General features: G+C 43.2%; 1 protein-coding gene across 1 annotated transcript; it reads left to right on the plus strand.

The window, feature by feature from the left end:
• The first annotated feature begins 9,173 nt into the window (after window positions 1-9,173).
• On the plus strand, window positions 9,174-10,982 carry LOC139403206 (stonustoxin subunit beta-like). The gene is made up of 2 exons (XM_071146919.1): window positions 9,174-9,273; window positions 9,412-10,982. Exons 1-2 carry the CDS (start codon window positions 9,174-9,176, stop codon window positions 10,980-10,982), a joined length of 1,671 nt encoding a protein of 556 aa, XP_071003020.1.
• The last annotated feature ends 3,837 nt before the right edge of the window (window positions 10,983-14,819 follow it).

Genomic DNA, 14,819 nt, shown 5'->3' on the forward strand with positions numbered 1-14,819 from the left:
TAGTGTATTGTAGTGTATTGTATTGTATTGTATGGTATTGTAGTGTATTGTATGGTATTGTATTGTATTGTATTGTATTGTATTGTATGGTATTGTATTGTAGTGTATTGTATTGTATTGTATGGTATTGTATTGTAGTGTATGGTATTGTATTGTATTGTATTGTATTGTATGGTATTGTAGTGTATTGTAGTGTATTGTATTGTATTGTATGGTATTGTAGTGTATTGTATGGTATTGTATTGTATTGTATTGTAGTGTATTGTATTGTATTGTATTGTAGTGTATTGTATTGTAGTGTAGTGTAGTGTAGTGTAGTGTAGTGTAGTACTGTTTGTTGGTGGGGAAAGGCTATAACCAGCCAAGTCACCCATGGGCCAACATCACCCGTAGGGTTAGTGTAGTGTAGTGTAGCCTATAACCAGCCAAGTTGCCCATGGGCCAACATTAACCGTAGGAAAACGGTGTCTAAATACCCTAGTTAGAACTGGGCGGACCACCCACTGTATTTTTGGTTGGTTCGCTAGTTGTTCTTAAAGCAGGCTAGACTAGCTTAGGGGTTGGTTTGGGTATTTATTATTTATTTATTTGGGTCCAGCTCCGCCCCTTTTTCCCCACACCCCATTACCGTGTGTTAGCCCTGTCTAAGCCGGGGGACTGTTCTACTAAGGAGGGGCACATCATTCTAATATTGAAATTTTGTACCCCCCCTGTTTTACTATTGCACTGTGACACTAAAAGAGGAATCTGTGTGCTTTAGGACCATGCGGATGCCTCATAGCGGTGGGGTAGGCAGTTAGCTGCTGACAGGCTATTAGCTGCTGACAGGCTGTGTGAAGGCAAAGCTTCTGAAATGCACTATGCTGCTGTCTGCAGCAGCTGTCTCTGTGCGTGTTGCGAGTTGTAAAAGCAAGCAGAGCAGAAACTGGCTCCTCTTTATTTGACTGATCTAGCTGGCAAAGGTAACTGCTGTTTGACTTAACAGGAGAAAGGTATTTATTTAAAGGGCTAACGTTATTCAATTCATGAAGACCTGCTCTTTCCATGACAGACTGACAAAAGCAAGGAGAAATATTCCATGATATTGTTAAAATGTGTTGACTGAATATAAACAAGTGATGTCTGCTAAATCAAGTTAGGTTTCTCCAGAAATAAATAATTCTAAAAAACAAACTGGCCTTTATTTACAAATTAGTGAGAATGTCTCACCCCAGGTTCAAGAATGGCCTTGTTCTCGCTCACTCTGTTAAATGAAAACGAAATCTCCAAAATAGAGTTACTTTTTAAACAAAGCGATTATTAATTCATTTAGAATGATATAAAAGCCCCTCAGATATTCTCACATCCTGTCACGCCCTGGTCTTAGTATTTTGTGTTTTCTTTATTATTTTGGTCAGGCCAGGGTGTGACATGGGTTAATTATGTGGTGTGTTTTGTCTTGGGGTTTTTGTAGGTATTGTGGTTTAGTGGGGTTATCTAGCAAAGTCTATGGTTGTCTGGAGTGGTTCTCAATCAGAGGCAGGTGTTTATCGTTGTCTCTGATTGGGAACCATATTTAGGCAGCCATATTCTTTGAGTGTTTGGTGGGTGATTGTTCCTGTCTCTGTGTTTGTTTGCACCAGATTAGGCTGTTTAGGTTTTTTTTCCACGTCACTTGTTTTGTCAGTTTGTTCATGTGTAGTTTCTTTATTAAAGAACCATGAATCTAAATACCCACGCTGCATTTTGGTCCGCCTCTCCTTCACAGCAAGAAAACCCTAACACATCCTAATGGAAAATGCCCCTTAGATATTTATAGTCCTCCAATCCTCTACATGTAATTATTGAAAAAAATATTAGTAGATATATTGTTAAAAGTGGTGTAGGTCTTATTTATGTAAAGAGCATATTGAAGTTAGGAGCAAAAGCCTACATCTATTTTTACACCGTTTCACATTTCGTGCTGCTCTGAGACGAGCATGCGGACTGGTCTTGATAAATCAATGAGATTTTTATTTTCAATTCATCTCTATTTGGGTATTGGTTAGACAATAATTAGGTTGCAGAAATGTCATGCTCTTAGTGTAACCTTTATTTAACTAGACAAGTCCATTAAGAACAAATTCTTAATTACATGGACAGCCTACTCCTTCCTCGTGCCCTGTGGGGACTCTTTAAAATAGCCTGTGCTGTCGACCGTCACGTTGTACAGCTCCATATTTCCTTTTTCATTTCTCTCTGAATAGAAACACCATAACATTAATCAAATTCATTTCTTAAAATCAATCCCATATACTCTGTTATTACAAAAAAAAAAAAAAATCTCTGGTAATGCCAATACGGAATACTATCAAATGCTTCTTAAAGACACCCTCTTATGGTAAAACTAGCAATAACTTGCAGTAACAGGAAAAAAATGGCTGACAATTAAATGACGTGCCACAGAATGCAGCGGCAGCAAGTATGACGCAACTTTTAAATGAGGAACCACTGTGATCCCTTACTGATGTCACTTGTTAAATCCACTTCAATCAGTGTAGATGAAGGGGAGGAGACAGGTTAACCCTGTCTAAGCTGGAGGTGGGGTGGTGTTCTAATAAGCAGGGGTGCAACTTTCATGACCCCCCCCCCCCCCCCACCCACATAATAAATTAGACTTTTTGTCCCCCTCAGTTTTACGTATTCATTTTATTTAACCTTTATTTAACTAGCTGCAGCAAATTGAATAGACGAGCGACCCAGGGATGTGTGTGCTTTGGGGACCTTTAACAGAATGTGACTGGCAGAACTGGTGTTGTATGTGGAGGATGAGGGCTGCAGTAGATATCTCAGATAGGGGGGAGTGAGGCCTAAGAGGGTTTTATAAATAACCATCAACCAGTGGGTCTTGTGACGGGTAAACAGAGATGACCAGTTTACAGAGGAGTATAGAGTGCAGATATATAAACAAATGATTTGATAAAATATTGATTTAGGCCTTTACTACCAAAGCCCATAGAAACCCATCAAACAACACATCTACCAACATCTACCAGCCCTTCTTCGCAAGGCGTTGGAAAACCTTTGTGGTTGAATCTGTGCTTGAAATTCACTACTCGACTGAGAGACCTTCCAGATAATTGTATGTGTTGGGTACAGAGATGAGGTAGTCATTCAAACATTATGCTAATAAACACTATTATTGCACACAGAGTGAGTCCACTCAACTTATGTGACTTGTTAAGCACATCTTTACTCCTGAACTTATTTAGGCTTGTCATAACAAAAGTGGTTGAATAATTACTGACTCAAGATAATTCAGCTTTTCATTTTTTTATTAATTTGTAAACATTTCTAAAACCAATTTGACATTCTGGGGTATTGTGTGAAGGCCACGGACAAATCTAAATCAAATGTATTTATATAGCCCTTCGTACATCAGCTGATATCTCAAAGTGCTGTACAGAAACCCAGCCTAAAACCCCAAACAGCAATCAATGCAGGTGTAGAAGCACGGTGGCTAGGAAAAACTCCCTAGAAAGGCCAAAACCTAGGAAGAAACCTAGAGAGGAACCAGGCTATGTGGGGTGGCCAGTCCTCTTCTGGCTGTGCCGGGTGGAGATTATAACAGAACATGGCCAAGATGTTCATAAATGACCAGCATGGTCGAATAATAAGGCAGAACAGTTTAAACTGGAGCAGCAGCACGGCCAGGTGGACTGGGGACAGCAAGGAGTCATCGTGTCAGGTAGTCCTGAAGCATGGTCCTAGGGCTCAGGTCCTCCGAGAGAGAGAAAGAAGGAGATAATTAGAGAACGCACACTTAGATTCACACAGGACACCGAATAGGACAGGAGAAGTACTCCAGATATAACAAACTGACCCTAGCCCCCCGACACATAAACTACTGCAGCATAAATACTGGAGGCTGAGACAGGAGGGGTCAGGAGACATCTAACTGTGATCCATTTTAAATTCAGGCTGTAACACAACACGTGAAACAAGACAAGGTGTGTGAATACTTCCTGAAGGCCTTGTAACCTAGCTTCATATCTCCACCTTAGGGTTGAGAGACAGTCATATCTCCACCTTAGGGTTAGGGTTGAGACAGTCATATCTCCACCTTAGGGTTGAGAGACAAGTCCTTTTTCAAAGTTCTCTTCACAAATGTTACCAAAGAACATAAGAAAACAGGAATATTGTGCCAGACTCACAACATGGTAGTTTCTTGATGAGTTTAGAGTGTTTGGCATCCTGCAAGCTGTACTGTATCATCTGCTGAAGAAATGATCTCTCTTCTCTGAAATCACATGTTGAGGACTGCAGTGGTGAGATGGGAGGAGACTGCTGGGCTGTTCCACTATAAGACCTCTCCTCTCTCTCACCTTCTCTATTCTACTGACTGCAGAACGGAGGCAAAACTGGAGCAGAGGTAAGTCCAAATGGATCCTTTCTAACCTCATATTCGTTATCTTCAGGACCGTACCAGGGTCTACTTGAGAAACAGGGGTTTTCTACCTTCTGTAGTCAAAATTATGAGAAGAAAAGGTTCATTAGTTTGTATTTTCAATTTAGTCTGAATCTCAAACAGAACTTTTAGGACTTGATCACTCGATACGTTTGATCACGAGTCAATCGAGTCGATCTCAAACGCTAGTTGTCGAGTGATCGAGGGCTCCACTGTGCCCTTCGGGAGCGTCTTTATCGAGTGGGCATCCTGTGCTGACTCTGTGCCCTCGGCTGCCTGATAGAAGAATGAAAACAGAAAATACTGATATTATTTTGTGCAGGGATGGATACAGTTACACATCACAATATTATTTTTAATGATACCTAGCTTGTTCTCCATGGCAACATGCTAGTGCTAGGCGGCTGTACTTAGCTTGTTCTCCATGAAAACATGTTAGCGCCTAGGCGGCTGTACCTAGCTTGTTCTCCATGGCAACATGCTAGCGCTAGGCGGCTGTACCTAGCTTGTTCTCCATGGCAACATGTTAGCGCTAGGCGGCTGTACCTAGCTTGAGTTTTATATCTTTATGTTTGAAGCCTGAAATGTGGCAAAAGGTCGCAAAGTTCAAGGGGGCCGAATACTTTCGCAAGGCACTGTACATCACAACAACTGTAATAGTGATTAATAAATACACTATATACACCATAACAACTGTACCACTATATACATCACAACAACTGTAATAGTGATTAATAAATACACTATATACACCATAACAACTGTAGTAGTGAATAATACATACATGAGCATTGGGGTAGAGGCAGGAGGTGGATGGGGGATTGACCATAGGGGGAGTATCAGCATTATCATTGAGGAGGTGGATGGGGGATTGACCATAGGGGTAGTAACAGCATTATCATTGAGGAGGTGGATGGGGGATTGACCATAGGGGTAGTAACAGCATTATCATTGAGGAGGTGGATGGGGGATTTACCATAGGGGGAGTATCAGCATTATCATTGAGGAGGTGGATGGGGGATTTACCATAGGGGGAGTATCAGCATTATCATTGAGGAGGTGGATGGGGGATTGACCATAGGGGTAGTAACAGCATTATCATTGAGGAGGTGGATGGGGATTTACCATAGGGGGTGTATCAGCATTATCATTGAGGAGGTGGATGGGGATTTACCATAGGGGGAGTATCAGCATTATCATTGAGGAGGTGGATGTGGATTTACCATAGGGGGAGTATCAGAATTATCATTGAGGAGGTGGATGGGGATTTACCATAGGGGGAGTATCAGCATTATCATTGAGGAGGTGGATGGGGATTGAACATAGGGTGAGTATCAACATTATCATTAGGGAGGTGGGTGGATGACCATAGGGGGAGTAGCAACATTATCATTGGGGAGGTGGGTGGATGACCATAGGGGGAGTAGCAACATTATCATTGGGGAGGTGGATGGGGATTTACCATAGGTGGAGTATCAGCATTATCATTGAGGAGGTGGATGGGGGATTGACCATAGGGGTAATAACAGCATTATCATTGAGGAGGTGGATGGGGGATTGACCATAGGGGTAGTAACAGCATTATCATTGAGGAGGTGGATGGGGGATTGACCATAGGGGTAGTGACAGCATTATCATTGAGGAGGTGGATGGGGGATTGACCATAGGGGTAGTAACAGCATTATCATTGAGGAGGTGGATGGGGATTGACCATAGGGGGAGTAACAGCATTATCATTGAGGAGGCGGATGGGGATTGACCATAGGGGGAGTATCAGCATTATCATTGAGGAGGTGGATGGGGATTTACCATAGGGGGAGTATCATAATTATCATTGAGGAGGTGGATGGTGATTTACCATAGGGGGAGTATCAGCATTATCATTGAGGAGGTGGATGGGGATTGAACATAGGGTGAGTATCAACATTATCATTAGGGAGGTGGGTGGATGACCATAGGGGGAGTAGCAACATTATCATTGGGGAGGTGGGTGGATGACCATAGGGGGAGTAGCAACATTATCATTGGGGAGGTGGATGGGGATTTACCATAGGTGGAGTATCAGCATTATCATTGAGGAGGTGGATGGGGGATTGACCATAGGGGTAGTAACAGCATTATCATTGAGGAGGTGGATGGGGGATTGACCATAGGGGTAGTAACAGCATTATCATTGAGGAGGTGGATGGGGGATTGACCATAGGGGTAGTAACAGCATTATCATTGAGGAGGTGGATGGGGATTGACCATAGGGGGAGTAACAGCATTATCATTGAGGAGGTGGATGGGGATTGACCATAGGGGTAGTATCAGCATTATCATTGAGGAGGTGGATGGGGATTTACCATAGGTGGAGTATCAGAATTATCATTGAGGAGGTGGATGGGGATTTACCATAGGGGGAGTATCAGCATTATCATTGAGGAGGTGGATGGGGATTGAACATAGGGTGAGTATCAACATTATCATTAGGGAGGTGGGTGGATGACCATAGGGGGAGTAGCAACATTATCATTGGGGAGGTGGGTGGATGACCATAGGGGGAGTAGCAACATTATCATTGGGGAGGTGGGTGGATGACCATAGGGGGAGTAGCAACATTATCATTGGGGAGGTGGGGGGATTGACCATAGGGATAGTAGCAGCATTATCATTGAGGAGGTGGGTGGATGACCATAGGGGAGTAGCAGCATTATCATTGGGGAGGTGGGGGGTTAAAGACTGAGGGGGTTGGGGGACCAAGTGAATTATAGTACTTAAGAAAAACATGCCAGTCAAAAGTTATAGAACAAGGGTTTTTATTTATTTTTTACTATTTTCCACATTGTAGAATAATGGTACAGACATCAAAACTATGAAATAACACATATGGAATCATGTAGTAACCAAAAAAGAGTTAAACAAATCAAAATATAATTTATGTTTTAGATTCTTCAAAGTAGCCACCCTTTGCCTTGATGACAGCTTTGCACAAGCTTTGGCATTCTCTCAACCAGCTTCACCTGGAATGCTTTTCCAACAGTCTTGAAGGAAGTATGTTGAATATATTTCCTAGAAGGTTGGGCACCTGGAGGTTCAGCAGTGTGGCTGTCGTGGAAATTTCCTCTATTTACCAAATCATGGGAGCAAACCACACACACAAGTCAGAGTTAGTTATCAAAGTCCATCTTTAATTATATGAGCTCTATCACAACCCTGTGACTCTCAGATTGATTCAGTGTCTCCCAGTGAATCCTCTGAGAGCCCCCTTACAATGCAACTGAGTTCCTTTAATAGCAAAGACACACATAGTCAGACAGCATAGACATAACTCATCGTTCAGCTTTGTCTCCTTTCCCAAACCCGTGAAACCATAAACCAAATCCATATCAACAGGCATATATCAAATTGTAATTTAGATACAACCCACTCTAAATACAAACTCCTGGACAAACTCACGGAGAGGAGGGTGAGGCTATAGGTTAAGATAGAAGCAACATAAGAGGGAGCATAGAATGATTCCAGACACTGCAACCTTCCTTTCCCCACTATGGGAAAGGTAGAGAGTGAAAGATATGTTTACACATGATGACACTTTGACCTCTCCCCTCTCAGCGGCCCAGGCAACTTAGTTTTGACATAGAACAGATAACTGCAACCTCACCACAGAATTACACAAAAATACCATTCTGATGAGAATTAACTTACACATATTTGATGAATATAAAACATCTTACATATGTTACCAACAAATTCCGAATCTTCCCTAACAGTGGCCCAATCAGCAATTTCTATGCTTAGGTTTAGTTATTGAGCGCAATGAAGTCAGCCTGTGTTCATTTTCAGTAGCTGTTACAGCGAAAACTGTAACATCAAATATTTTTCATAAATTCACAAATAGTGTTTAAATATTCACTTACTTTTTGGAAAATATTCCTCTGATTTGTCATCCAAAGGGTCCCAGCTACAACATGTAGTGTCGTTTTGTTAGATAAAATCCTTCTTTATATCCCAAAAAGTCTGTTTAGTTGGCGCCATCGATTTGAGTAATCCACTCATTCAACATGCAGAGAAAGGAATCCAAAAATCTACCCCTAAACTTTGTTTTTCAACAAGTCAAAATAAGTTTCTATTTACTCTTCAGATACCCTAAAATGTAATCATTTATATTTATAATGAAAAGAAGTATGTTCAATAGGAAACCGATTTTAGCAGGTGCGTCCTGTCTTCATGGCGCGCACAAACACGAATTCCCAAGACTGTGTCCCTGCACTAAAACTGATATTCTTATTTGTTTTTGAAGTTGCAAGCCTGAAACCTTGAACATAGCCCGCTGACACCTTGTGGAAGCCACAGGAATTGCATCCAGGGCGCTTCAATATGACCTTATACTTGCCATTCTAAGAGGATGGACTATCAAAAAAAATATCTGTTTTTTGGGGGGGGATTTTCTCCTACCATATCTATTGTTTTATATTCAACTACATCATTTTAACATTTCTACAAACTTCAAAGTCTTTCTTTCCAATGGTACCATTATATGCATATCCTGGCTTCTGGGCCTGAGTAACAGGCAGTTTAGTTTGGGAGAAAAAAGGGACCTAGCCCTAAGTTTTAATTAATGTGATGACACATTGTGGCCAATGGACAACTGTTTTTAATTTTATATCAATATTTTCAAGAGGTGACTGAATTCAAGCAGTGTGGAAAGCAGTGATGCACCCTACTATTATGTTTGTTTTATTCTGACCACCAGTGACTTCCTACTATGGATCCTTGCTCAAACCGAACCTTGAGTCTGGCAGCAATGGGACGGCCCTTCTCCCTGGGAATGCTGTATGACTGTCGCAATGACTACCTCATTCCAGGTAGCACGCTTTCTCACTACTCAGTCAGTCAGTCAGTCAGTCAGTCAGACAGACAGACAGACAGACAGACATACATACATACATATCCACACACAATAAAATAACTGTTAGTGTTTGGTTTGTCTCCTCTAATTACAGGCCTGACGCTGTGGGACGAGGAAGCACTCGGAAAGCACATCATTACAACAGACGAGACTTTTACCGACTTCAAAGTCATCACATCTGACTCTACAGCTGACAAATTATCTGTGTTAAATGTGAACGGCTCTCTCAAAGCAAGCTTTTTGGCAGGGCTGGTTACGGTTGAGGGATCAGCAAAGTATTTGAAAGATGTTAAAGAGTCTCAGAATCAGGCGAGAGTCACACTTTGTTACACCACTACTAAGAAAAACACTCAACTGGCCATGAACCACCTTGGGCAGGAACACATAAAGTACAAGGAGGTTTTTAGCCAAGGCATAGCTACACATGTGGTCACAGGTATACTTTATGGAGCAAATGCTTTCTTTGTGTTTGACCGTGAGGTCTCAAGTGGAGAGGACCGTCAAGACATTGAGGGAAACTTGAAAGTTATGTTTAATAGGGTTCCCGAACTTTCTATTGGGGGTGAGAGTGCTTTAGACATGAAGAACACTTCTAAAACTAAAACTGACAAGTTCTCTTGTAGATTCCATGGGGACGTTCTCCTGGAAAACAATCCTGTATCTTTTCAAGATGCCATGGACACCTACAAAACCTTGCCTCAGAAGGTAGGTGAGGGGGTTCCGGTGCAAGTGAATCTACTTCCGTTAAAAGAATTGGACCCAACCGCCACCCAGATGGTTTGTCAGATCAGTGGAAGCTTAGTTGACCAATGGCAGACTATGCTGGAATACCTCAGTGAGCTGGAGATGAGATGCAACGACGCAATGAGAAGCAAGCCTGTAAAATACTTCAAGGAAATTGATGCCAAAGTGAAAACCTTAAAAAAACTGTGTTTGACAGAGAAGTTGAAGACTACTTTGGCAGACCTCCTTCCGTCTATTAGAGGGGGAGAAAAGGAAGAGAGGGTGTTGTCCGAATTCTTGACAAAGCAGCAAGAGTTCCGTTTCAACAGCAACATCCTCAGTGAATGTATGGATCGCATTGAGAGAGAGATCAATGTGGTTGATCGATTCCTGAGCATGATTACAGAGGACTACAGTCAGACGTGTTCCACCAAGATAGTCACATCGAAGAAGGATCTTGACAAAGAGGTTTTGAACTCAAAGGTGAAGCGTGTTGTATGTTTCACTTTCACCTCTCTGGGGTGCGAGGACCCTGTCCTGTCAGCTTTGGATTCCCCAAGCTCTGAGAACACACAAGCCTTAGTGCCAGTTAAACCTGATCTGACAAGATGGTACCACTCTGTCAATGTATTTGAGGACATGGACAAGCAAGCTGGACTTTTCAAAGATTTTGCCGAAGCTAACAAAGAGGACACACAAACACGTTTCCTCTTGGCCTCCATTCCCAACAAGGAACAAGAAGGAGCCAGCATTTACCTTTACGAGAACGGATCCATAAGAAACGAGCATTGGGAACCTCCATCTAAACCTGAGAAGCCAACAGCATGTGATAGAACTGACAACAGTGTGATACTGGAGCTGCTCCCTTTCTTTGGGATTTGGTCTGTTCTGTTGAAGTTATTGGGAATTCCATTGAAACAAAAAAAAAACGCTAGTGAATAAAGTAGTCAGGCTCAGGTTTGGAGACAGCTCTATATCTATGTCTCACATACATCCTGCCTATTATATAACAGCTCTATATCTATGTCTCACATACTCCTGTCTATTATATAACAGCTCTATATCTACGTCTCTATACTCCTGTCTATTATATAACAGGTCTATATCTATGTCTCACATACTCCTGTCTATTATATAACAGGTCTATATCTACGTCTCCCAGACTCCTGTCTATTATATAACAGCTCTATATCTATGTCTCACATACTCCTGTCTATTATATAACAGCTCCATATCTACTTCTCTATACTCCTGTCTATTATATAACAGCTCTATATCTACGTCTCCCAGACTCCTGCCTATTATATAACAGCTCTATATCTACGTCTCTATACTCCTGTCTATTATATAACAGCTCTATATCTACAGTGGGGCAAAAAAGCATTCTTTAAGTATTGACCAAATACTTATTTTCCACCATAATTTGCAAATAAATTCATTAAAAATCCTACAATGTGATTTTCTGGATTTTTTTTCTCATTTTGTCTGTCATAGTTGACGTGTACCTATGATGAAAATTACAGGCCTCTCTCATCGTTTTAAGTGGGAGAACTTGCACAATTGGTGGCTGACTAAATACTTTTTTGCCCCACTGAATGTGTTGTTCTGATCCTTTGAGTTATGTTGACAATATGTTTTCATTTAAACCATGTAGGCTTTTATAAACTCACCTTCTCCCTGTCTGACTGCAACTCCTTCCTGAGCTCCAGGATGTATCATGTGTTAACTAATAAATCAACAAAACTTTCATTGCTGTTGTCTTTTTTTCCATGTTCCACCTGTTTCTGAGGTATAAATGCATTAGTACTGTTCCACCTGTTCCCCATGCTCCTCATGTTCCACCTGTTCCCCATGTTCCTCTGTTCCCCCTGTTCCCCATGTTCCACCTGTTCCCCATGTCCCTCTGTTCCCCATGTTCCCCATGTTCCTCTGTTCAACCTCTTCCCCCTTTTCCACCTGTTCCACCTGTTCCCCCTGTTCCACCTGTTCCACCTGTTGCCCCTGATCCCCATGTTCCTCCTGTTTCCTCTGTTCCACCTGTTTCCTCTGTTCCACCTGTTCCACCAGAGGGAGGACGTGTCATCAGTCTATTATAACCCTGCAGTTCTCTGTTTTCACCACTAGAGGGAGGACGTGTCATCAGTCTATTATAACCCTGCAGTACTCTGTTTTCACCACTAGGGGGAGGATGTGTCATCAGTCTATATTAACCCTGCTGTTCTCTGTTTTCACCACTGGAGGGAGACCCTCAACATGACTGTCAGGGCTCAGAGTAATATGCCTCAAATGTCTGGCCTCGTACCAAATCAACCCCTAAACACTAGACACTAGTCTGGTCTAGTACCAAATCAACCCCTAGACACTAGTCTGGCCTAGTACCAAATCAAGCCTAGACACTAGTCTGGCCTAGTACCAAATCAACCCCTAGACACTAGTCTGGCCTAGTACCAAATCAAACCTAGACACTAGTCTGGCCTAGTACTTGAATTTGGCGCTCTGCAATTCAGCAATTCAATTCTTGATGACAATTGTCCCGCTAAAGGGATGGGTAGCGTCAAGAAGCAGTCTGATGGCCTTGAGATAGAAGCTGTTTTTCAGTCTCTCGGTCCATGCTTTGATACACCTGTACTGACCTTGCCTTCTGGATGATAGCGGGATGAACAGGCAGTGGCTCGGGTGGTTGTTGTCCTTGATGATCTTTATGGCCTTCCTGTGACATCGGGTGGTGTAGGTGTCCTGGAGGGCAGGTAGTTTGCCCCCGGTGATGCGTTGTGCAGACCTCACTACCCTCTGGAGAGCCTAATGGTTGTGGGCGGAGCAGTTGCCGTACCAGGCAGTGATACAGCCCGACAGGATGCTCTCGATTGTGCATCTGTAGAAGTTTGTGAGTGCTTTTGGTGACAAGACAAATTTCTTCAGCCTCCTGAGGTTGAAGAGTCGCTGCTGTGTGGGTGGACCAATTCAGTTTGTCTGTGATGTGTACGCCGAGGAACTTAACTTACTACCCTCTCCACTACTGTCCCATCGATGTGGATAGGGGGTGCTCCCTCTGCTGTTTCCTGAAGTCCACAATCATCTCCTTTGTTTTGTTGACGTTGAGTGTGAGGTTATTTTCCTGACACCACACTCCGAGGGCCCTCACCTCCTCCCCGTAGGCCGTCTCGTCGTTGTTGGTAATCAAGCCTACCACTGTAGTTTCATCCGCAAACTTGATGATTGAGTTGGAGGCGTGCATGGCCACGCAGTCATGGGTGAACAGGGAGTACAGGAGAGGGCTCAGAACGCACCCTTGTGGGGCCCCAGTGTTGAGGATCAGTGGGGTGGAGATGTTGTTACCTACCCTCACCACCTGGGGGCAGCCCGTCAGGAAGTCCAGTACCCAGTTGCAGAAAGGCGGGGTCGAGACCCAGGGTCTCGAGCTTGATGATGAGTTTGGAGTGTACTATGGTGTTAAATGCTGAGCTGTAATCGATGAACAGCGTTCTCACATAGGTATTCCCCTTGTCCAGATGGGTTAGGGCAGTGTGCAAATTGGAGTGGAAATTGTAGTGTGTGCACTGTGGATGCGATTGCGTCATCTGTGAACCTATTGGGGCAGTAAGCAAATTAGAGTGGGTCTAGAGTGTCGGGTAGGGTGGAGGTGATATAGTCCTTGACTAGTCTCTCAAAGCACTTCATGATGATGGAAGTGAGTGCTACGGGGCGGTAGTCGTTTAGCTCAGTTACCTTAGCTTTCTTGGGAACAGGGACAATGGTGGTCCTCTTGAAGCATGTGGGAACAGCAGACTGGGATAAGGATTGATTGAATATGTCCGTAAACACACCAGCCAGCTGGTCTGCGCATGCTCTGAGGACGCGGCTGGGGATGCCGTCTGGGCCTGCAGCCTTGCGAGGGTTAACACGTTTAAATGTTTTACTCACGTCGACTGCAGTGAAGGAGAGTCCGCAGGTTTTGGTTGCGGGCAGTGTCAGTGGCACTGTATTGTCCTCAAAGTGGGCCAAAAAGTTATTTAGTCTGCCTGGGAGCAAGACATCCTGGTCCGTGACGGGGCTGGTTTTCTTTTTGTAATCCGTGATTGACTGTAGACCCCCACAGGAGAGCGGGGGAGGGCCTTGTATGCATTGCGGAAGTTAGAATAGCAATGATCCAGGGTTTTACCAGCCCTAGTTGCGCAATTGATATGCTGATACAATTTAGGGAGTCTTGTTTTCAGATTAGCTTTGTTAAAATCCCCAGCTACAATGAATGCAGCCTTAGGATATGAGGTTTCCAGTTTGCATAGAGTCAAATAAAGTTTGTTCAGGGCCATCGATGTGTCTGCTTGGGGGGGAGGGGGGTATATATACGGCTGTGATTATAATCAAAGAGAATTCCCTTGGTAGATAATGCGGTCGACATTTGATTGTGAGGAATTCTAAGTCAGGTGAACAGAGGGACTTGAGTTCCTGTATGTTGTTATGACCACACCACATCTCGTTAACCATAAGGCATACGCCCCCGCCCCTCTACTTACCAGAAAGATGGTTGTCGGCGCGATGCTTCTACACCTGCACTGTTTGCAATGCTTGCTGCTTGGGGTTTTAGACTGGGATTCTGTACAGCACTTTGTGACATCGACTGTTTGGGGTTTTAGACTGGGATTCTGTACAGCACTTTGTGACATCGACTGTTTGGGGTTTTAGGCTGGGATTCTGTACAGCACTTTGTGACATCGACTGTTTGGGGTTTTAGGCTGGGATTCTGTACAGCACTTTGTGACATCGACTGCTTGGGGTTTT

Source organism: Oncorhynchus clarkii, unplaced genomic scaffold (genome assembly GCF_045791955.1).
Source record: "Oncorhynchus clarkii lewisi isolate Uvic-CL-2024 unplaced genomic scaffold, UVic_Ocla_1.0 unplaced_contig_14002_pilon_pilon, whole genome shotgun sequence".
NCBI lineage: Eukaryota > Metazoa > Chordata > Actinopteri > Salmoniformes > Salmonidae > Oncorhynchus > Oncorhynchus clarkii.